This window comes from Lynx rufus, unplaced genomic scaffold (assembly GCF_022079265.1).
Source record: "Lynx rufus isolate CCGP_SWC_20201006 ecotype Redwood Valley unplaced genomic scaffold, mLynRuf1.p SCAF_26, whole genome shotgun sequence".
Lineage (NCBI taxonomy): Eukaryota > Metazoa > Chordata > Mammalia > Carnivora > Felidae > Lynx > Lynx rufus.
This window is the reverse complement of record NW_025814841.1, coordinates 3819151-3844696: the sequence shown is the minus strand read 5'-3', so window position 1 is coordinate 3844696 and position 25546 is coordinate 3819151. Positions and strand designations below refer to the sequence as shown.

General features: G+C 36.0%; 1 protein-coding gene across 24 annotated transcripts in view; it reads left to right on the top strand.

Annotated features, from left to right (window-relative positions):
* The window catches only part of RIMS2 (regulating synaptic membrane exocytosis 2), a 614217-nt gene that overhangs the window by 99309 nt on the left and 489362 nt on the right, over positions 1-25546 (top strand). For all 24 annotated transcript variants that reach the window (XM_047088894.1, XM_047088906.1, XM_047088888.1 and 21 more), the window contains one exon: positions 23016-23226. In XM_047088894.1, the coding sequence (XP_046944850.1) occupies positions 23016-23226 (211 nt within the window). The remainder of the gene's footprint in view (positions 1-23015; positions 23227-25546) is intronic.

Below are 25546 nucleotides of genomic sequence, written 5' to 3'. Positions count from 1 at the left end.
GGTACTGAAACATCGTAAAATAGTAAAATTACTATCAAAATATACTTAGATCCAAATTTGCTTCAGTATTAAATTGCTTCAGTTATGTATCTTATTTGTGAGTTTCAGAAAATAATCAGGATTAAGTTTTATTATTTAGTAGATTACACTGGGCATTCAACAAAATATTTGGTCATAACTTTAAACAGTGATGTCTGATTATTGAAATAAAGTGACATTTGATTGGCATAAACAAAGGTGAAGTCAAACCTAAAAGACATAGCTTTACTTCAGTAATAAATATAATTCCATTTGCTTTGATTTTTTTAGATAGGAAGATGGTAGGAGAAAAGACTTGCACTTTTGGATGTTTTAAAATTTAATTCTTGATTTTAGGTATTATTTCCATTAAAGTATCTTGGGCAACTAATTCTTCTTACTGATCTGTGATTTATACCGTTTTAAAAATTCAGAATCAGTAGATTCTCTCAATAGTTACCTTCCTCATCTTACACTTCTGTTATGCTGAAGAATTTTGGTATATAATTTTCCAGAAGCTTTCCTTTTACCTTTCTGATCCATAGACCAGGATTACTTGTGAATCTTCTCTTCTAATTCATCTTCCCGAGTTCTAAGACTTCTTTCTGAGTCATCTAATTTTTTTCTCTCTTTGGCTACCATTTGAATGGGACAACTTCCTGTCTGCTTACTTTGTATTCATTCATCCATAAAATTATTTCTAAGAGCTGAATTCCAGGTATTCATTTAATACATAAAAAGTAGGACTTATGTTTCTTCATACTCCATATAAACATCGTCTTAGTAGAATAACTAAGTAGATATTTTATCAGATAGTATTAAACATCTGATAATTTTTGAACAGTAATTTCATTTTCATGAATTTATAGAAGTCTCATTTTGTGGTCATTCAAAGCTATAATAATGTAAGTTTCTTGAAGTCTGTGTTTTTGGAGTTTATTTTGTAGTTCTTTAATATAACAGGAAGACTTACTAATTTTGATATGGGTAATTCATGTGAAATTGTAGGTATAACTAGAATAGTGTGTCCAACTCTGACTTTCAATAAGTTTTAAGGCATAGAAAGTCAATTGAGCCATGTTTCAGGTGTCATTCTATTCAGCCTTTGTGGAAATTCTTTATTATACAAATGAAATAATTTTAATTTTACTTTCTCTTTTTTTCACTATTTTTTTTTTCGCATCAGCATCAAAATGAGGGAAAATTTCCATAAAGGCAATATAATGTCGGTTGTATGTAAAGTGTAAAACAAGTCCCTGAGTAATGAAGGATGGGCCTAGTAGGAAAGAAAAATGTTAAATTCTTTGTAATGCAACTGTTAATGTAACTTTTTGTTCCCAATATCTACCATAATATCAAATTGAGTTAGAAAGTTTTTAAAATACAGATTAATTAAAACTGATCAATTGGATTAGTTTGTTTTGAATTTTCATGTAATAACAATTTTATTCATGTTGTAACATAGTAATAAATATACCCCGGAAATAGGAAAATCTAAAATTTTAGTCATTTGAATCAAACAGCCATTTAATATTGTACTTCTCTTTGATTATGAAGTCTTTTAATAGGAAACAGTGCTAAGAGGAGGAGTGTTTTAAGCAGAGGGAACATCCTATGTGAACATTTTTAAGTAGCAAAGGGTTTGAGGGACAAGGAGGACCAGTGTGGCTGTAATTCAGCGGGCAAGATGGAGTGTAGTGGGAGACGAGGTTCCAGAGGTAGGACTCAGAGAAGGCAGTGTTTTTATAGAGAATAATAGAGTTTGGATCTGTGTCAGTATAAAAGGAAAATAATTGGAAACTTTAAAACATGGGTGTGACATGATTTACTTTGTGTACAAAGATCAATCTGGCTGCTCTATGGCTAGAGTGACTGAGAATAGAAGTGGACCGAGCAGTGAGGAAGCTTTTCTGAAAGACTTGTAGGAATTATGATGACTTGCACTAGGCTGATTACGGTGAAAATGAAGAGGAGTGGAATGGGGATACATTATTAGTGTCATAGATATGGAGGAAGTTAGTAAGGAAGAGAAAAGAGTCAAGGAGCCTGATTTCTGATTGGAGGAACTAATTGGGTGGTGATGCCATTAACTGTGATCAAGAAGGGGAAAGGACAGACAGGTTAGCACTAGCCACAGGAACTTAAGTTTTAAACTTTTTTATGTTTAAGATGCTATAAATTGGCTTGTTATGAAGGAGAATTTGGATTGACTGGAGTTATAACTTTTGCTGTTGTCCGCGTGGTACATAAAGCTAAAAGAATAGAGAAGAGAACTTAGAGAGTGTGCGAGTGTGTGAAGAAGAGCAGATAAGAAGGTCCATGATTGAGTCCTGAAGAATTCTCACACTGTGCAGATTAGTGGGAATCCAGAGATAAAAGGACTATGGTTTCTGCTCTCACAAATATTTCTCATTCAAGCGGGAAAAAGACATGCTGGTAAACAAGGAAAATCAATATTGTGGAGATTTCTGGTTTCCTCTTTGACATGTAAAGAGTTTGGAAGTTGTTACTGTCATCCTCACAACAAGAAAAAGCTGAACAAATTGAAAATCAACAACTCAAGATCTATTGTATAATTGAGATCACAGGGCAAATCAGTGCCCTGCCATGTGGAGGCAGAGGCAAATAAAGAACCACAGCTTACTGGGAGCAGAAACTATTGGAACTAGGATCTGGTAGGGAAACTTAAACTATTAACTGATGAACTATTGAAGGCTGGGTGTGGACTGACTTAAGAGTTAAAAATTCCTGGGAGCCCAGCCTTAAGGGAACACCCTTCCCAACCTCCCCAATTTTGTGAGTTTTTAAAAAAAATTTTTTTTTATGTCTATTTGAGAAAGAGAGAAAGAGAGAGAGAGAGAGAGAGAGAGAGAGAGAGAGGCAGAGAGGGAGACATAATCCGAGGCAGGTGCCAGGCTCTGAGCTGTCAGCACAGAGCCCGACACAGAGCTCCAACTCAGACTGTGAGATCATGACCTGAGCTGAAATTGGATGCTTAACCGACTAAGCCACCCAGATACCCCTCCGATTTTGTGAGTTGTTCCTCTAGGAACCTCACCAGGTTCTCAACGTGAAGATCAGTGAACAGTTCTGTCACACTTTCAGCAGGGAGGAGGGTAAAAGTAACCATTTTGAAATACTCCTAGAGCTTTTTGTTCTCAAGGGAACCTAGCCAATGTAAGAGAAGGGAAATGCCCGACTGCAGCCCCCTCTAGCTGTCCCACCTCACTGAAAGGGGAAAAGAAACTCAGAAGCACTTGTGAAGGTCATAGCCCAGGATACAGGCCCACTAAAAGACTGACACTTATTTATAGGATTATAGAAGAACACTTCTCTTTCAAGTGGCAATCCAGGCTGCTTCTGTGTTCTTGGTAAGCCAACTGGAACACTTAGCCAGTGGAGGAAGAGAGAGAATGGGGAGAATGGAGAATGGAGAACTTACTCTTACCTACATAAGACTGGTCACTTTTGCTCACAGCTTGTTCCCAGAACTTGTCACAAGGCACTTAACTGCAAGGGAGTCTAGAAAGACTCTCCCTGTGGTCATGAAGAGAGGTATCTCTATAATATGAACAGTAGGACATCTACTACTGTTAGTTTGTTTCATTTTCATTTATTGCAATGAGATGGAAATTTCAGGATGCCAAAAGGTAAAGATTTGCTACTAAACAAGGATAACTACAATTTTAGTCCCCACTCTTGGTAATGTTGATTCTGTTGAAGCTGATGAAATGACTTAGGATCAAGGTCTAATTTTTATGAGACTGAAGGTTAGGGTTAATAATATGACAAAGACTCAAATACAGAAATGTCTAGAAGGAAGGAACATCTATTAAATTTTATCAGTGGGATTACAGGGAGATTTTTGCATTTTCTTAGGTGGCAATGAAAGACTAAAGGAGATTAAAAATGTGATAACAATGAAAATATATATGAAAGCATATTGAGAAAACTTTAGTTGATCAGTAGAGTACCAAAGGATAATAATAACTAAGATAAACAGTAAAAAAAATAATTTTAAAAAGGAGGAGTAGAAATACCAGAAAATCATCCTTTCTTTTTGGATGGAAGCTATCTATTTTAGTTAGTCATCTGCCTCATGCAAGAGTCCATTGCAGAGATCATTTGCTTCTGGAGGATCCTTAAGATCCTCTTATTTAAGATCCCCTGATGGAGCAGATTTCCAATAGTCCAGGCAAAATTACTATTATTTTTTTTAAATTTTTTTTAACGTTTATTTATTTTTGAGACAGAGAGAGAGCATGAACGGAGGAGGGTCAGAGAGAGGGAGACACAGAATCTGAAACAGGCTCCAGGCTCTGAGCTGTCAGCACAGAGCCCGACGCGGGGCTTGAACTCACAGACTGCGAGATCATGACCTGAGCCGAAGTCGGCCGCTTAACCGACTGAGCCACCCAGGCGCCCCATAGGCAAAATTATTTATGTCTTTTTAGGTGCAAAGCATGAATCCAAGGATCAGCATTTTGAAGCGCTAATTGTTAACATGGCATGTTACAGTCTTCAAGACTGCAGGGTAGTTTTTCTTTCCCGTCTCTTCCAGAAGACTAAATCTCTAGATTTCAGGTCAGAGAGAGTACCTTAGAAGAATGTTTTGGAGATGCTTATACCTGTTGTTGATAAGAATGAGTGTAGCATGATTCTGTGATGGCTGTCCTTAATCATGTTAACTTGCAATGGAGCTAGATCTAGGGTCAGAGGTGAAATTTCTAAGAGCCCTGGCATGCTATTATTAAGTCATAAGGGAGAGCTGATGACCTCAAGAAGGGTTGATTTTCTTGTTTTGAAGGAAAATGGCAATGGAAATTGAAAGGTCCTTGAGGTTATTATTAATTTAATTTTACTTTAAAAATTCCACTTGGTCTTTCTGCTTTTTCTGAAGATTGAGGATGAGATAGATAAAGATGTTTTCATGTAAGCTATGTGCTTCGTATTGGTGCTTGACTGGTCAAAGCAGTTGACCTGCAGTGGTAAGAGAGTGAATGAATTCCTGCACACGGTATGTTTCCAGGCCTAACTTAGATGTTCTTCAGTCTAGTCTAAAACTGACCACGTTGGGCACCTGGGTGGCTCAGTTGGTTAAGCATCTGACTTCAGCTCAGGTCATGATCTCGTACTTTGTGAGTTCGAGCCCCACATTGGGCTCTGTGCCGACAGCTCAGAGCCTGGAGCTTGCTTCAGATTCTGTGTCTCCCTCTCTCTCTCTGCCCCTTCCCCACTCGTGCACACACACACGTGTGCCCTATGTCTCTTAAAAATAAATAAACATTAAAAAAAATTAATAAAATAAAATTGACCACCTCAGTCACGTACCTTTGAACTGCCTTAAATTCCTTTTGGCTCAAGAAAGGGATATATAAATAAGAATTATGAATGATAGGTTGCTTAATCAGAAAATGCATTTAGAAAAATTGATAAAAGTAGCAAAGTGCTTATTGCCGTGTAAAATTTTTATTAAAACATAACATACGTAGCGAAAAGTGTACAAACTGAAAATATGCAACGCATCGAACTGCCAGACAGCGAACATATCTGGAAATCATTACTGAGAGCAAGAAGCAGAACATCACCAGCCCTCCAGTATCTCTTTCTCATACTCCCTTCCAGGGAAGATTACTTCCCACCCCAAAGGGTAACTTCATCCTTTTATCTAGCACTACAGATCGTACAAATAATGTATGTTTTATACGAATGGGATCATGTTGTGTATATTCTGTCAGATCTGTGCCATCTGGTTCAACATAATATTTGTGAGATTCATCTAAATGATTGCATGTGGCTGTATTTCATTCATTCTCATAGTTGTATGGGGCGCTAGTATGTGAATATACTACAATTTATCTACCTGTTTACTATTGATATGCATATCAATTAGGTTTTTCCAATTTTTGGTTATTATGATTAGTGCTGCTATATATATTCTGTTGCCATTATTTTTTTCCTGTTACTTTGGAGGAGAATTTTGTAGTTATTTGTGAAAATGAAGTACGTAAGCGATTTTAAAATATTTTCAAATAGCAAAGCTAAGCATTATGTCTGGGTCGTTAGTCTCTAGTGTCTTGTTTATTTATTTGGTAATGCTGTAGGTACTATTTCTTGAGTATGCCCTATTGTTTGATGTTTTGGTGCCTCTGCATCTGGCCAAGAAAGGGAGGAACAGCGCATAGGATGATATGGTCTGATTTGTATTTTATAACAAACATTAGGGCTATAATAGTCACTTAGGGAGCTGCATAGAAGTTCAGATGAGCGAGGTGCTAAGTGACTGGGATGGCCATGTATGTGGCATATGTTTATTCTTTTATCATAAAAGGACATTAATTCTTTCTCTCGGCTGGTTAGTAATGCAGTGGCTTTCATACTTCTTTTTTTTAAACTTCTATCCATAAAGAGAAATATATTTTGCACTATAACCCAGTATATACATAGTACATATAAATTTTAATGCACAATAGAAACAAGATTTGCATGAAATGCTTACTTGCACTCCTTCCAATGTGCTGATCTATTTTATTAAAAAATTGTGAGCCTTGGCCAGCTAAATTGATTTTGTGTCCTAGTACTGGGTTGTAGTCTGCAGTTTGAAAAGCACTCTTAAAAAAGTGTGTGACTACATTTAATGATAACATTCCATAACTGCATGCCATAAACTTGTAGAAGGCTCTACTTTAAATTCACTCTCTGATGAAAATCAGTGTTAAAGTGATGTTTATTTTAATGCTTCAGGTTTTTTTTAATAAACAAGTCCTAAATTAAGGTTAGTTTCACAGATTTGGGCTTTTTTTTTTTAATGTTTATTTATTTTTGAGAAAGAGAGAGAGACAGCGTGACCAGAGGAAGGGCAGAGAGAGAGGGAGACGCAGAATCTGAAGCAGGCTCCAGGCTCTGAGCACAGAGTCCGATGCAGGGCTTGAACCCACAAGCTCTGAGATCATGACCTGAGCTGAAGTCGGACACTTAACTGACTGAGCCACCCAAGCGCCCCACAGATTTGGGTTGTTAAAAAAAAGCTTTATAAATATGTTTTCAATTTAAACGTTGGAATAATAATCATAGTTAAGAAGAGTGAGAATATAGTAACACTAGTTTTGTATTTGATAATTTTATTCCTTTAAGATAAAAGATAGACACTCAGACAATACTATAATACTAAAACATTGTACCATAGGTAATGTAGAACATGCGGGAACAGATGCTTCTTCTATAAGGAAAAGAGCCAACCAAGTTTAAGCCCAGACATAAAGAACACATAAATGAGAAGAGAGAATGGGGAAACTTTGAGCTAGGTTGTCTTCATATGTTATTTTAGTTACTCATGATAGTAACTCTGAAGTCTGTGTTAAAATCCCACTAGTCTCATACAGCTAATAGGATCTTAGACCATGTTTAGAGAAGAATCTTTATTTTTCCCTGCTGTAGATTTCCTTGAAATACTGAATTGTTCTTGCTTATTCAAAATACCTCAACTCAGTTTGGTATTTCATTGGCTCCTATTGCCCTATATTTTGCTCGCATTATAGTCTGTGCATTTAAAAACATTATTTTGAGATGGAATCTGTAGGATTCACCAACTTGTTAAAGGCATCCATTTAAAGAAGATTAAAGACCTCTATAAGATACTCTCGTGTTTCATATGTTGTTTCAGAAGAAAAGTAAATTAATATGGTGCCTAAGAAGGCGCATATTAATTACCTAGTGTGTGTCACAATCACAGTGTTGGGTAAAAGATGAATGGTCCTTGACAGATTGTATACATAAGAATAATTACAATAAAATCTGTTGTTCAGAAGTGCAACCTCAAGGTGGATGTTTGACTCTGCCTCATGGTGGGGATCAGACAGGATGGCTGAAATCTGAGCTAGGTCTTGAATATTGAAAGAGTGTAGTAAGTTAAAAAAAAAAGTAAATTTTATTCTATTTGATGGAACAGCATCTGCAAAGGTGTGAAAGAGCAGGATGTGCTTGGAGAACTGTAGGAGAACATTATTGTTCTAATGTAAATGTTAGAATTGTTATTCAGATATCTTGGTTGCCATCAAGATAGATAGCAATTGTGTTACTGTATCATGACAGTTATCTGCATCAATCTGAGATTAACTGTGATATACTTAGCACAAACTGTAAAACATGTAAATAATGGGGTCAGAGTTTCTTTTTCCATTTATTATTATTTTTTAGGTAATGAGCAAATGGTGTTTTACTCAGGAGCAGTGTATAAAAGTGTTTTACTTCCTAATGTCTTTTTCGAAGAAGTACTTTATTTTGGTTAGGCAGAAAGAAGTTGAAGGTGGGATATTTATAGTGGTCTTAAAATGTTTCTTCTATTTGTCATTTTTTCCCCAGAATTGAATTTGTTGAATACTTTTGTTTAAGATACAAATTTCAGAGAAGCAACAAAATGCACTTTCCCCTCGGCATCAGAAAGGGGAATCTTCATATTGAAGATGAATCATTTCCTAATGTCAATAATAAGCTATGAGTGTACTTTTACTTCTTTTAAACCTCAGTTTGTAACATCGAGGTGATTTCACTTGTGAATGAAATAATCATTTCAATTCCAAAGATTCTATATCTGGCGATTATATAAAAGGTTTTTCTTTTTTTTTTTTTTTTTAAGAAATGGACTTTCTGAATTTCATTGTCTTTTGGATATTGGTTATCATGAAACACAAAAACAAAGTCATGTATTAAAGATACATATTAAATATAAAGAATTATTATCTAAAGAACTTCATTTAAATTTTAATATAAAGAGTATTTCAATGTGGGTTTACGTGTGTGTATGCAATTGTTACAAATTGTTTTGGAGAAATGTTTTTAGCGTACAAGGAATGGGCCAAATATCTGATTTATTCGAGATAGTTTTATGATATTTCTCATCTGTGTCTTACTGATTTCTATAACTTGTAATGTGACAAACTAAGTTGAATATCAGATAATATGGGGAATAATTCTTAGCAAGGAAGTCAAGATATTCTCACCCAGGCTGCCTCTCTGGCATCTCCCACTATATTTCTCTTCCCCTTCTTTTCTCATACACACTTTATGCCAAATGACAATACTCTCAACTTCCTGAATTCTCCATCTGTTTTCATGCTTTGCATATGAAATACTAAAGGTTGAATCAGTCTTCATTTTCTGCCTATCACAATTTTGCATATCCTTAAAGTCCAGGATGTGTAGGATATTTAAAAACTGAAACATCTGTGACGTCATAGAAGTCTTCTATGAAGTCATGCCAACACCATCCACAATTAATGGCTTTTTCTTTGTGTTGCAAAACCATTTTTCTTACATATTTATTTAGTATATGTTTCATTTTTCCTTGTGTTATAGTTTATTGATATTCATCTTAGGTCTATACTTGTTCATATATGTCTATCTTACTGATGACAAGATTGGCTCATATTCAACTTTAAATTTTTGCTCCATCACTTATAAAATAGGGTACACATAGTACACATTTGTGTATTCATTGTTAATTCAGCATTTGTAAATATTTATTGAGGACGTGGCTATGGGCCATGGATCATGCTTCTCAGTGGGATAGAATGGACAGCAGAAACAGACAAAATAGTCCTCACAAATTATATTTTCTAATTAGAGAGATCGGCATTAATCAAATAATCGTATATATGAATAAAAGGAAGGATGTGGAAATGCTATAGTATACTATAGTGCTTTGAAAATACTTCATGGAAGGATTTAACATAGTCAGAGATGCTAAGGAGAAATTTTCCAAGGAAGTGCAGTGAGAATACTGAGGAGTTATGGAAGTGAAGAGTACAAAGTGTCATTGTTACATTGGCCTCATGAAATTGTCGGGGAACTTTCTTTCGCTTTTCTTCTGAAACAACATATAAAACATGAGAGTACCTTATAGAAGTCCTTAATCTGGTTTTTAAATGGATGCCTTTAACAGGTTGGTGAATCCTATAGGCTCCATCTCAAAATAATGTTTTTAAATGCACAGAATGTAATACAAGGAAAATATAGGTCAATAAAGGAGCCAATTAAATTGGGGAAAAAAACCCATATATTTATGGACTCCTTGGGGGTAGATGAGAAGTTAAGATGAAGAAAGTTGAGTTAAAAAATTCACCTGTAAAGCCGTATAGGTGGTGACTGTCTTTTGAGGGTTGGCAATAAATGCACTTAATGTGTTAGTAGGAGAGAAGACACAACATTGTAAAGATGTCAAATCTCCTAAAACAAATCTATCAATGCAATGCAATTTTAGTAGAAATTCCACCAAGAGTTTCAAGAGAATTGGATTAAAGGATTAAAGTATTTATGTAGAAGAAAAACATTTACAAATAGCAAAGAAATTTTTCTAACAGAAGAGCAAAGAGGAAGATTCCTTTTGCCAGATATCAAAATGAGTTACAAAGGCCCAGGTAGTGTATGTTCTGGAATATGTGGCATTCCTTTACATTTGTTTTTTTTTGTTTTTTTTTTCCCCTGAGATTATCCGTTAGTAAAAGAAAATGGCTTTATTTTGAGTTGTTAACAATATCTGTCTTATTATGAAAGCCCAGGATTAGTTTGAACTACAAAGTACTGCTGAGTGAAGACACATTATCCTGAAAGGACCTCAAACAAATATACTTATACCTATAGATATTACCCTATGGAATCTGTGAAAGGGGAGATAAAGAAATTAAGTGTTAGTCTAGAAATTACTGGGGGGTATGGCCTCACAATGGTTAGTATTTGGAAGTTGTGGTAAACAAACCTTTTAAAGATTAAAGAAGGAGCCATGTAAACGGTTAACTTGTGAGGATCATGAAAACATATCTATGAGATGAGTAAGAAAACAGCAGCAGCCCACAAAAAACATCTGTGGCTGGTTATAAAATTATCAGGAATAGCAGGATTTCCAGGAACTGATAGATTAAAAAGTTCCAATTTTTCAAGTAACTCAGAAGTGAAGAAAATTTACTTTGGAAAACACTGAGTTCATTGAGTGGCTTTAGTGATGAGGGAGACATTGATGTGGAAAATACACATGAAAATTTGGATAAAATAGGGGTGCGTGGCTGGCTCACTTGGTAGAGCATGAGACTCTAGATCTTGGGGTTGTGAGCTCAAGACCCATGTTGGTTGTAGAGATTACGTAAAGATAAAATCTTTAAAAAATTTTGGAAAAAATAGTTTTATGAAGCAATAAAGTGGAAAAAGCAATATTTATAATTTGATGTTGTGTACATCTTTTAAATATTTATTTGTAATAAATGTTTTTAAATTAAAGTGTATCTTTGACTTTTTTGTCTATATTCAGGATCTGCAAAATGTGGTGTGTGGGTCAAATCCTGCCTGCTGCCTGTTTCTGTAAATAAAGTTTTATTGGAACACAGTCATACTTACTTGTTTTTTGTATTGTCTGTGGCTGCTTTCCACATCCTAAGGGCAGAGCTGAGTAGTTGTGACAGAGGCCCTATAGTCCACAATACTTAAAATATATACTGTCTAGCTCTTTACAGAGAGTTTGCTGATCTCTGATCTATATCACTGGAAAGTTATGTATTTAAATTTATATGCAATTTAAATCTTTTAGACCCTTCATTGTATTTGGAGTTTGGTTCTGACAGTGTTGTTCTGGAGTAGGAACAACACAAAAATCAATGAAATAGAATACAGAGTCTGTAAATAGACCTATGCACATGTGGGAACTTAGTATATGATAGATTGCCATCACAAATAAGTGGAAGAAAGGATGGACTATTTAATGGTGCTGGGAAAATGCAATCTCTATATGGAGAAGATTGAAATTAAATTCTTGCATCATATCACATATAAAAATAAACTTCAGATCGATTAAAAGCCGAAATGTGAGAGGCAAAATTATAAAGCTATTAGAAGAAACCAGAATTTTTTTTGTGACTGACTTAGGGATAAGTAAGAATTTTTTATAGCCAGCCACTGAAACCACAAACCCTGAAGGGAGAAATTGATGTATTTGACTATATCAAAATTAAAGATTTCTGTTTAACAAAGGACATCATGTACAAAATTAACAATCATCAGACTAGGATATTTGTTTTGCCTGACTTATAAATGATTAACATATAGGTTATATAGGATCCTACTGCAAATCATCCAGGAAAATACGGGAAATCCAACAGAGTATTGGATCCAACTGGAGTAAGGATGGAGTGAATAGACAGTTCATAGGAGAGGCAGTCCAGTGGCGTGAACTTTATCAGAAGTCAGAAAAACACGAAACTGAAAAAAAAAAAAACCCAACAAAACCACATCAATTTGTATCTACTAAAGCTGAAAAATATTATAAGTGAAATAATATCACACATTGGCACAGACAAGAAAAACTGGAACCTTCGTACCCTTCTTGCAGGTATGCTAACCGGGTTAAGCCACTTGGAAGAGCAGTTTCAAAATATTTAGTGAACCTGGGTATGTATACCATATTCCTGCATGTATATCCCAGAGGAAACCATACTGGCTTACCTCAGAGTTATTGTGTGTTGAGTTCCAGACCACCGCAGTAAAGTGAATATCGAAATAAAGCAAGTCAAATGAAATTCTTGGTTTCCAAGTGCATATGAAAGTTATGTGTGTGCTATCCTGTAGTCTATAGTGTGCAGTAGCATTCTGTCTAAGAAAAAACCAATGTATATACCTTAATTAAAAAGTACTGTCTTGTTAAAAAATGCTCTCTTTACTGATTACCGATCACTGTAACAAATAGAATAATGATGAAAAAGTTTGAAATATTGTGACAATTACCAAAACGACACAGAAACATTATATGAGCACATGCTGTTGGAGAAATGGTGCCAGTAGACTTGCTCGATGAAGGGCGTAAACCTTCAATTTGTAAAACATGCAATATCTGAAAAGTGCAATAAAATGAGTATTTATACAGGTATGCGTGTATATGGGTTTATGAATACATCATTACAGAAATTTAAAAAAATAAATGGATGAATAAAATGTGATTTATGTAAATGGAACATTATACATCCATTAAATGCATGAACTAGATACAAAAACTGTAGTGGTTAAAAGCATGGATTTTGGAGCAACACTGAATTTGGATCTGGTTTTAATGATTTACCATCTGTGTGATCATGAGCAAAATGGATTCTCTGCAGAATAGCAATAAAAATAGGATTAATAATAATAGTACCTATCTACTTGATACACCATAAACACCATATGCATTATACAGTTTTAGATTTAAATATAAAAATGTAAAGTTAAGTGACAAACATAAGCAGAAACAAGTAAATGGCAAAATGCCATTTATGTAAATATACAAGACTGGTTATCCGATAGAAGGGAAATCACACTGGGAAAAGGAAAATAATGAATTAAAATAGAAGCCAAGCATGGATCAGTGCCATAAAGCTTATGATCAGCTATTCTGGATACCTAAGGTTTAAAAAAAGCAAAAGGAAAAAAAAAAAAAAAGAAAACAAAGAGTGCATTGCAATCCATTCCAGGTGGAAGCAAGAGCATGTATAAAGTGCAAAGACCAGTAATGAGATACCCAATGATGAGTCTGAAGAATGAAAGAAAGCCAGAATAGCTTTAACAGAATGAGGGTAAAGAAACAGTGCAAAACTTGAGGTTGAAAAGGGAATGTATGCCAGAATATTCAAGGCTTTGTAAGTCTTCATAAGAAGTTCTTTCTTTCTTTTTCTTTCTTTCTTTCTTTCTTTCTTTCTTTCTTTCTTTCTTTCTTCTCTTTCTTTTCTCTTTCTCTCTTTCTCTCTCTCTTTCTCTCTTTCTCTCTCTCTCTCTCTTCTTTCTTTCTTCCTCTTTCTTTCTTTCTTTCTTTCTTTCTTTCTTTCTTTCTTTCTTTCTTTCTTTCACAATCAGAAGCCATTAGAGCATTTTAAACAGTATCTTTTAGGAAAGGTAATTTTTCCTGTGTGCCCAATAGATTGAGGCAGAGAAGTGTGGATGTGAGTAAACTAGCTAGGAGACCAGGTGGGTTTTGATGGTAACAAAGCCTATGGTATTGACAGGGGATATAGAGACAAACGGAAGGATTCAAGACACATGTAGGAAGTAAAATAGAAAAAAAGTTAGTGATAAATTATGCATGTGAGGGAGAGACATCGTTCTGGAACATTTCTAGATTTCAGGCCATATCATTGAATGGTGGCACCATTTACTGAAATAGGGAACACTTGGAAGGGAATCTGGTTTGTGTAGGAAAGTTATGGGTTCAGTTTTACACATGTTGAATTTTAGGTGGCGTTGAGACTTACAGATAAGATGTTGAGTAGGCAATTGAATTTTAAAGCTCAGAGAAGTCTGAGCTGGACATTTATGTTTATACGTAATTTGTATGTAGGTGGAAATTGAAGCCTTGGATATGGGATAAGGCTGCTTAAGAAGACACCAAGGAATGAAAAGAAGAGGGCCTGGATCTTGACCTTTGAAGGAAAAAGAAAATGAAAGGCCACAGATATGGGAAAACAAGGAGAGCATTATGAAAGCCAAGGGGGCAATGAACATAGTTGAACATAATTTCAAATATTGTTGAGAACTCAGTAAGATGAAGACTAAAAATTTTGTTCACTAATTTTAGGTACAGGGAGACCACTGATAAACTTTGTGAGAATTAGTAAGCAGACCGGAAACCAGATTACAGTGGTTGGAGAATAATGGGGCGAGGAAGCAGAGAGAGAATTTTGCATATTTCTAAAGGGGCAGGGGGGATACGCTCTTCTTGGCAAGGAATGCAGTAGAGCTCCTGAATTTGCCTGTACCCCACCGACTCTACGTACAGTAGTTTCTCATTTTATAGGACTTGGAAGGATGAATATACAAAATCTCTCTAAATCTTCCCTTGTTACCTCAAACTGTTGTCATGTCCTCCCTGGATTGCAGCTTATCTCTGCTCTCCCCACAGCTGGGACCACTGGATCCCATCCTGCAGCCTTAATGCTGCAGTCCTGGGATTTCTACAGTTCTCTGTAAGAGGATTTCAAACAGAGTCCTTTAAATAGTTCTTAGGGATACGTGATTACTAACTTTGCTCCCCATGGGTGAAATGGAGCTTCCACTTCCCTGGAGATGCTATATTTTAGCACAGTTCACTGAGGTAGACTTCTGCTTTTTTGTTCCAGTGTGTAATTTGCCTAGTACTCCAGTGCCTCTAGATCTGAAACAAAACCCCGCTCCTTCTAATTTTCCTCTTCCTTCTGCCTTCTCTTTCTCCTGGAGCGTTTACTGAGAGGGATGTCAGAGATCGTAAGCATATCAACAGGTATACAATAGAAATGTACAGCGTATCTCACACATGGAAAGATAATTTTAAGTGGCGGGAGAAACTCCGATGCAGAGCTCATCCACTGGTCCGCTTAAACTCACACCTGCTCTGGCACACATTTTATGGACTTGAACTTCCTGTAGTGGTGCTTGTTTTGTGTTAGCAAAGCTTCACTTAAACTTGGTAGGAGATAATCAGGGTAAAACAGTGTATTTGAAGTTACAGGAAAAGTTAGTGACACTGGCATTAGCTATTTAAATGTATTGATACTAGGTGTGAAAAGGAAGTTAATGTTTGTAATTAAGTAGCTAGGACGGACTCACTTATAGAGTTCTATTTTTAATTTACTTACTGACTTTAGGTTAGCACTTTGAAAGGAACTCTTATTAAAGTCAGGGTTTTTGAGGTATGATTTATTTGCAGTAAAACTCACCCCTTCAAGGTATACACTTCAGTGAATCCTGAAAAAACATAGTTAAATATCTACTACCATAAGCAAGATATAGAACATTTCCTTCACCCCCAAGAATTCCTTGTGCCTATTTGTAGTTCTTTTGTTCTACTCCAGTCCCTGATTTCTGTCCTTATCACTTTGCCTTTTCTAGAATGTCATATAAATGAACTCTTATTGTAAAGAAGTGGGCAAACTACGGCCCGCAGGCCAAATACTGTTTTTGTGTAAGTGGTGAGTTAAGAATGGTTTCTACACCTAAAAATGATTGAAAAAATTTAAAAAAATGTTTATATATTTATTTTTTAGAGAGAGAGAGAGCCTGTGGGTGCTCACAAGTGCATGGGGGAGGGACAAAGAGAGGGAGACTTAGAACCCAAGTGGACTATGCACTTTCAGACAGCACAGAGCCCTGATGTGGGGCTTCAACTGATGATCCCAGAGATCCTGACCTGAGCAGAAACCAAGAGTCGGTCACTTAACCGACTGAACCACCCAGGCGCCCCGAAAAAAAAAATTTTAATGATGACATTTTGTGAGTATAAAAATTACACGAAAGTCGAATTTCGTGTTTATAAATAACGGCCTTTGGGACACAGCCTTGCTCGTTCATTTACGTATTGCCAATGGCTGCTTTTTGGTTCACATTTTTTACATACTATTGAAGAAAGACTTCAACCTAACCTATCTAAGAAGCCTTTGTTTAACCCAAGGCCACGATTTTCTTCATTGTTTTCTTCTGGAAATTTTATGGTTTTAGTCATTATATTTAGTTCTGTAATCCATTGATTGCAGTTATGTAATACGTTGAATTAATTTTTGTATAATGTGTGACATATGAGTTGAGGTTCTTTTTTTTTAAGTTTTTTTTAAATGTTTATTGATTTTTGAGAGAGACAGACAGAGTGCGAGTGTGGGAGGGGCAGAGAGAGAGAGATACAGAATCCGAAGCTGGTTCCAGGCTTTGAGCTGTCAGCACGGAGCCCGATGCAGGGTTTGAACTCACAAACTGTGAGATCATGACCTGAGCCAAAGTCAGTCACTCAACTAACTGACTGAACCACCCAGGCGACCTGAGGTTGATTTTTTTTTAACACATGGATTTCCAATTGCTTTTTTTGCACATGAATTTCCTATTGCTTAGAAGATTATTCTTTCTCCATTGCCTTGACAGCCTTTTGTTTTGTTTTGTTTTTTAATTAATGATCATTTAAGCATTGGATTGTTTTGGACTCTATTCTCTTCCACTTGTGTATGTATGTGTTTATTCTTTGCCAATACCGAATATTGACTTGATTACCTCTGGAGCTTTTAGAGTAAGTCTTGACATCAGGTGGTATGAGTCTTCCAACCTTCTTTTTGAAAATATCTTGCCAATGTAGGTGTTTTGCTTTTCCATATAAATTTTAGAGTCAGCTTGTCAATTTCTTAAAAAAAAATCATGTTGAGTTTTTGATTGAGATAACATTGAATCAAGAGATCAATTTGGAGAGAATTGATGTCTTAACAATATTGAGTTTTCTCGTTGATGAATACAGCATATTTCTCCTATTACTTAGATCTCCTCTCATCCTTTTTAACAGTAGTTTTATAGTTTCCACCATAAAAAGCCCATGTGGATACACCTCGGTGGCTCAGTCCGTTGAAGGTCTGACTTTGCCTCAGGTCATGATCTCGCAGTTTGTGGGTTTGAACCCTGAAGCCGGCTTGCTGCTGACAGTGTGGAGCCCCCTTAGGATCCTCTGTGTCCCTTCACTGCCCCTCCCCTGCTCATGCTGTCTCTCTCAAAGATAAAATAAAACTTAACAACAACAACAACAAAAAAGCCTGGATATATTTTGTTCAATTTATACCTGAGCATTTTCTTTCTTTTCTCTTCTTTTCTGATGCCATTGCAGACTGCTTTAAAAATTTTTGATTTCCAATTAATGCTAGTATATAAAAATACAATTTTTGGGGGGTTATACTTAGTTTATATCTTGTGACCTTGCTAAAGCGCATTTATTGTAGGAGATTTTTTGTAGTTTCTTTAGGACTTTATATATAGACAATTATGCCATCTGCAAACAGTTTTTTCCCCCCCTTTCCAATCTTTATGCTTTTTATTTTTTTAATGCACGGGCTAAGATTTCCAGTTCAGTGTTGATTAGGGGTAGTGAGAGAGAACACCTTGCTTTATTCCTGACTTTAGAGGGAAAGTATTAAATCCTTCACAGTATAGTATGATGTTAACTATAGGCTTCTCTATAGATACCCTTATTGCATTAAGGAAGTTATCCTAGTTTGCTGAGTCAAGTGTTTTCTCCATATATTTTGACAGAATCATATGTTTTTCCCCTTAGTCTGTTAATAGGGTGAATTATATCGCTTAAATTTAGAATGTAGAATCAACCTTGCATTCCCAGGATAAACCTGGTACATCTGTGTGTGATGTATTGTTCTTTAACATGGTTTGATAATGTTGTATTGACGATTTTTCATCTTTCCATGAGGAATATTGGTCTATAATTTTCTGTTATATTTTTATATGGTTTTGGTAGCACAGTAATGCTGGCCTTAGGAAGTTAGAAAGAAGTGTTCCCTTTTCTTTTTTTCAATGTTTATTTATTTTTTTTGAGGGAGAGAGAGAGAGAGAGAGATGGAGCCTGAGCCAGGGAGGGGCAGAGAGGAAAGGAGACACAGATCTGAAACAGACTCCAGGCTCTGAGCTGTCAGCACAGATGCTGATGTGGGGCTGGAACTCATGAGCCATGAGATCATGACCTGAGCCGAAGTCGGATGTTTAACCGACTGAGTCACCCAGGTGTCCCACAGGGTTCCCTTATTTTCTATTTTCTTATTTTTGATTATGTAGAATTGGTGTTATTTCTTCCTTAAATATCTGGTGGAATTCACCATTAAAGCCAGTGAGAACTGCAGTTTTATTTTTAAAGGTTTTTAATACATATAGGACTTCTCAGGCTATCTGTTTCTTGTCGAGTGAGGTGTGCTGGTTTCAGTCTTTCAAGGAAATAGTTTATTTCTCATGTAAGTTGTAGAATTTTATGGGCATAGAATTGTTTGTAGTTTTCTCTTGTAATCTTTTACATTAAAAAAAATTTTTTTTAACCTTTATTTATTTTTGAGACAGAGAGAGACAGAGCATGAACGGGGGAGGGTCAGAGAGAGAGAGGGAGACACAGAATTTGAAACAGGCTCCAGGCTCTGAGCTGTCAGCACAGAGCCCAACACGGGGCTTGAACTCACGAACCGCGAGATCATGACCTGAGCCGAAGTCGGATGCTTAACCGACTGAGCCACCCAGGTGCCCCTGTAATCTTTTACATTTAATTTTGCTTAACAGTGGAGTCCGTAGTGATGTTCCCTCTATCATTCTTGCTCTAGTTAATTTTTATCTTCTCTTTCTCTTTTTTTTTTTCTCTTGATCATTCTGGCTAGAGGTTTATTAATTTTATTGATTTTTTTTAAAGTTTATTTTTATTTATTTTGAAAGAGAAATAGAGAGCAAGCAGGGAAGTGGCAGAGAGAGAGGGAAAGAGAGAATCCCAAGCAGGCTCCATGCTATCAGTGCAGAGCCTGATGCAGGGCTCCAACTCACGAACTGTGAGATCATGACCTGAGCTGAATCCAATAGTGGAATGCTTAACTGACTGAGACACCCAGGCGCCTGTATTGATTTTTTTTTTTTTTTTAAGCAGCAGCATTTAGTTTCATTGATTTCTTTTATAATTTAAAAAATTTCTTTTCTTATACTTTCTTTGGTTTAATTATCTCTTCTTTTTTAGGAAATTGATTTGAGACTTTTCCCCTTTTTAGTATAAGCACTTATTTTTATGTGTTCTAGGTTTCTACGATCCTTTCAAGGAATATCATACTTCTGCCTAAATAACTTACTTTATTTTTTTTTTTTCAATTTTTTTTTCAACGTTTATTTATTTTTTTTGGGACAGAGAGAGACAGAGCATGAACGGGGGAGGGGCAGAGAGAGAGAGGGAGACACAGAATCGGAAACAGGCTCCAGGCTCTGAGACATCAGCCCAGAGCCCAACGCGGGGCTCAAACTCACGGACCGAGAGATCGTGACCTGGCTGAAGTCGGACGCTCAACCGACTGCGCCACCCAGGCGCCCCTAAATAACTTACTTTAAATTGCTGTGGTTAATGTCTTCTGACAATAAATTCTTTCAACATTTCTTTGCCTGAAAAGTCTTTATTTTACCTTTATTTATTGAAGCATAATTTCACTGCATATGGGATCTTGGGTTGACAGATTTTTTTCTGTAGTACTTTATATAGATGTTACTACAAAGTGTTCTAACTTCTATGGTTTCTGAAAGATAATCTTTTGTAACTTTTATCACTGGCTCTCTACATATAATGTGTCATTTTCTCTGGTTGCTTTTATAGTTTTCTTTGGTTTTTAGCAGTTTGAGTATGTTGTGTCTAAGTGTGTGTGTATTTGGTGTTGTTCTACAAAGGGTTCTTTGAAGTTCATGTGTCTGTGATTTGGTGTCTTTCATTAATTTTGGAAAATTCTGGCCATTATCCCTTCAAATATTTCCTCTGTTCTGTTTTCTACTTTTCTTCTGGGACTCCAATTTCATATGTTAGATCAATTTAGCTCTTAGATGCTATGTGTTTTTTTTTTTTTTCATTTTGACTCTTTTTTGTTTGTTTGGATTTTTTTTAAATTTTTGTTTATTTATTTTGAGAGAGAGAGAGAGAGAGAGAGAGAGAGAGAGAGAGAGAGAGAGAATCCCAAGCAGGCTCCATGCTGTCAGTGCAGAGTCCAATGAAGGGCTCGAACTCACAAACATGAGGTCATGACCTCCAGTCATGACCTGAAGTATCTGAGAGTCAGATACCTAGGCGACTGAGCCACCCAGGTGCCCCTGGATATTTTTTATTGACTTATTTCAAGTTTACTGGTCTTTTCCTTGGTTCTTTCAAGTCTACTTATGAGCCCATCTAAGAAATTATTCATCTATAATGCCATGTTTTCTATTTCCAGCATTTTCTTTCTTTTCTAAATGTTTTTCTTAATTTATTTTGAGACAGAGAGAGAGAGAGAGAGCGAGAGCATGGGAGAGGGGCAGAGAGAGAGGGAGAGGGAGAATCCCAAGCAGGTTCTGCACTGTCAGCACGCAGCCTGGCACAGGGCTTGATCCCACGAACCATGAGATCATGACCTGAGCTGAAGTCAAGAATCAGACACTTAACTGACTGAGCCACCCAGCCACTCCTATTTCCAGTATTTTCATATGACTCTTACACATTCCATCTTTCTGCTTCAGTACCCCATCTGGTCCTGCCTGTTGTCCACTTTTTTCTATGGATCTTTTACCTTAATAATTATAATCATTTTGAAGTCTGTCTGATAATTCCATCATTCTTGTTATCTCTGAATCTAATTATATTATTTTATCTCTTGACAATGGGTTGTTTATTCCTTACAATTTTTTCCTGAGTCTCATGGTTTTGAATTGTATTTTTGCCTTAAAGTGGGCATGACTTTTCTGTCAGACTGTTAGTGTTGGGAGTTAAATCATCATCAAGTCACAGGTTCAGATAGGTTTGGACTTTGTTGTTGCCATCATTATTTTTAGCGCATTGCAGTCTTCAAATTGGGGGGAGTGGCGTGGAGGGGGCATCTCTCCTTATACTCTCGCCTTTTCCCCGGCAGTAGATCATTGATGCTTATTTCTTGATTTTAGGTTTGTGGCAGGGGCAAGGGTGTTCTGTTCTGTTTTCCTATTCTTTGTTTTTGATGGGACCTCACCACCTGGGTCTTATGGATGAGGCTTGCTCAGAGTTCTTAGGTCCTTATTCCCATGGAAGTAAATCCACTTGTATCTCTGATAGGTTTGGGACAGGAATTTCCATCCCTCCCCTAGTGATGAAAGACCATTGATTTGAAAATAGGATGTTGGTTGAAGATGGTTTCCTGTCCCTCTTTCATGGGTAGAGTTTTTTTTCCTTTAAACTTTTCCTTAGCTGCAGGGGATCTCTACCTTTGCCCTGGGATTACAGAGTTTCCTTCTTCTCCCTGTGGCTCATAGCTTGGTTTTTTTTAGGAGAGATAGTCTAGGGAATTATGCCTGTACCCCAGCAGCCACTAGGTACCTCTTTTACACCTGAGCATGTATACCCCTAAAGATTCTTTGTTCTCATGGCCTGCTCGCAATCTTCCTCCTAAGTACCCAGGAGAGGCCTGCAGAAAAGTGCTTGCGAGTGAGCGTGAGCTTTCCTTGAGTCTGGGCCCTTAGCTATTCCAAACTGTCATGTGAGCCCACACTTAGACTTGTACAATTCGTTAAAATTTTAACTGATTTCCTCTTACCTGCCTGTATGGTGGCCCCTCTTTCTCCTTCTCCTCTCCTCTGCCGAAGGTGGAGCAGTGTGCTTCATTTCTCTTTGGAGGGGCTTGCTGCTGTTTGCAGTTCAGATTATTTGTTTGCCTTATGTCCTCAACTCTCTGAAGGGCTCAGGAAAAGTTATGATTTTGTAGATTATTTAGCCTTTTGTTACTCTTAGGATGGGAGTGACATTATTTACAACTTTGTAAGTTCTAAGCCAAGTTCATTGTAGTTTTTAAACATTTTTTTTTCTTTTCTGACAATAATGGAAGTGAAAAGTTTTATCCCTGTTTATTTTTAATGAGTAAATAATACCTTTTTCTAGGTATCTTTTTTCTTATTTTGTTTTTAAGGTAAAAATTGGCCTTTTATTTGCTAGACTGCTAATATTTCAGTGTTTTTATAGCCAACTAATGTCCAGAATGTTGAACAGATTTAAACAATTAGTGAGAGCACTCATCCAGTGTTTTCCCCTCTGTTTGGATTCTTGAGATCACTCTAATTGAGAGTTGTCTCAATGATTTCAAGTTCATAGGTTCTGCCTGTACTGTGTAAGTCAAATTAGCTCAGTCTATTTCTAAAGCTAAACTGTTGAAAAATGCGATTTTAAATATTTTAGGGTATATGATTGAAAATACATTGCAAATGGCAGATAGAAATTTTGCAGTTATAACTCAAAGAGAGATCTCTATTAGCATGTATCAGTTGGCTCGTAAATTAACATGTATATCAGAGAGCAGAACTACTTGCAACACTCTTGTGATTTGCCACGTAAGATGTTATTCTGTAATCAGAAAATAAACTTTTTATTCTTTATTCTCATTTTATGAGTTTCTTGGATATAAGATTGTATATCGATTGCAGGAATTACTATTTTTTGTGAGCCCATCAGGAAACCAAATGTTTCTTATTCGTTTTTCCTGCAGAAAACTTCATCAGCAGTTTGAAATGTACAAGGAGCAGGTGAAGAAGATGGGAGAAGAATCACAACAGCAGCAAGAACAGAAGGGTGACGCCCCAACCTGTGGTATCTGCCACAAAACTAAATTTGCTGATGGATGTGGCCATAACTGTTCGTATTGCCAAACAAAGTTCTGTGCTCGTTGTGGAGGTCGAGTGTCATTACGTTCAAACAAGGTACAGAATGAAAACCACACAATTCTGTTATAGTTGAGCTTATAATATTGTTAAGCTAATTGTGAATACAATGAAACAGACAATTGAAATTAATATTCAGGTTAACCAATGAATTAAAAAAACTTCTAGTGTCTTCATTTTAGATAAAAGAAATTTTTAATCTTTCCTTTCAGTTAAAAAGATACTTGTCTCATTGTTTATGGCCTTTAGGTAATGATTTTGTTCAGAATCATAGGATCTTAGACTTTCAAAGATGATGAAAATAATTTATAGATCAGTTGGTCTAACTCCTTTATTTTACAGGTGCAGAAAACTCAGATCCAGGGAGACCAAAGGTCATTCTTCGTGTCACACAATTGATTAATGTTAGAGCAGTGACACTGCTTTTTCCATTATTACACATAATTTTATAAACTTTGTAGATCTACTCTTCCTTTGACCCCTGTTTTCTCTCCTTTTGAAAGAGGCTCTTTTCAGCTTTGAGAGTCTGTGTTTTACAATTTTGTAGCTTTTGAAGCTACACTACCCTTTATTTTTGTTTTGACATTAATGAAATAAACATTAGATTATGGAATTTAAAGAGGAAATAATGAGATGTTTTAGACTCATCCTAGATTTTTTTAGTTTATCCATCCACTTTAGGGAATATCTAATGCTACCCAAAGAATGCTTTTTGAAATAAGCAAAAACAGTATTATAAAATGTTTTCCTTGGTAAGTTCTTTACAATTTACATTTGTATCCTTGCTAGTATTTTATCACTTAGTTCTTAGGTAGTTTTAAAATAGGGAGCTAATGTTTGTACATACATTACTCACACATAGTTATGGGGATTTGTTCCCCTGAGTAATTTCATGTCTCCATTTTCTCATTGTTTCCTGTTTCTCATTATTTTGTTTTGCCCAGAATGAATCATTTTCTGTTTTTTCCCCCCTAATGTTTCCTCCTGGTTTACCTGATTATTGTTCTTTACCTTGACTAGTTACATTGGCTACAAACTCCAGTACAGTTCTGAATTGAAGTAGTGACAGCACATATCCCTGTTTTGTTCTTGTTCTTAGGGAGGAAGCATTCAGTCCTTCATTATTAAGTATTATATTAGCTGCCAGCTTTTCATAGATGCCTATCTACTCCTAATTTGCTGAGAGGTGGTGTTTTTTTGTTTTTGGTTTTGGTTTATTTGTTTGTTTTCACATCAGGAATAGTTGGTGGAAATTGCCAAATGTTACTCCATCTATTGAGATTAATCATATTTCTTCTTTGCTTGTTAATGTGGGGAACTACATTGGTTGATTCTGAAATGCTAAACCAACTATATTCCTGGGACGAATCCCGTTTGCTTATGATGGGTGTCCCTTTTATGTAATGATGGGTTTGATTTGATAAAGTTTTGTTTACAATTTTTGCTTCTATGTTCATGAGTGTTAGTGTCTGTAGTTTTCTTTTCTTGTAATATGTTTCTTTGATTTTGATATCACAGTAATGCTGTCCTGATAAAATGCGTTGGGAAGTATTTCCTCTTCTTGAGTGTTTTCGAAAAGTTTCTGTAGGATTGATACTCTTATCCTTTAATATTTTGTAGATTTTTACCAGTGAAGACATCTGGGCATGCTGTTTTATTATTTTTTTGGGGGGGGAGGGTTAAGTACAGTGTCAATTTCTTTGGTAGATACAGGTTTATTCAAGTTATTTACTTATTTTTTTTTTGAACGAGCTTTGGTGTTTTTCAAAGAATTTCTCCAGATCCTTATAAATTGTCAAATTTATTGACATAAATCTGTTCACAGTATTCTATTATTATTCTTTAATATTTGTAGAATATGTAGCGATGCTACCTCTTTAATTTCTGCTCCTGGTAATTTATATTTTCTCTCTTTTTTCCTGCTTAGTTTGGCTAGAAATTTATCAATTTTAATGATCGTCTCAAAGCACTAGTTTTTTGTTTCATTAGTTGTCTCTATTGGTGATTTTATCTTTGGTCTTTATTATTTCTGCTGACTTTGGGTTTAATTTTCTCTTTTTCTGGTTTCTTAGGTGGCAGCTGAGGTCTTTGCTTTGAGATGTCTCTTCTTTTCTATTATAGGCATTATGTGCTGTCAGTTTCCCCCAAGTACTACTTCGTTGACATCCCCAAAATTCTGATATGTTGTCTTTTCATTTTCATTCTGTTAAAAATACTTTCAAGTTTTCCCTTTCTTTTTAGAGCCATGAATAATTCAGAAGTATGTTATTTATTTTCTAAATACTAGGGAGTTTCCAGAGATCTGTATGAGTTTCTTTATCCCTGGTAACATTCTTTGCTCTGAAGTATGGTAATTACT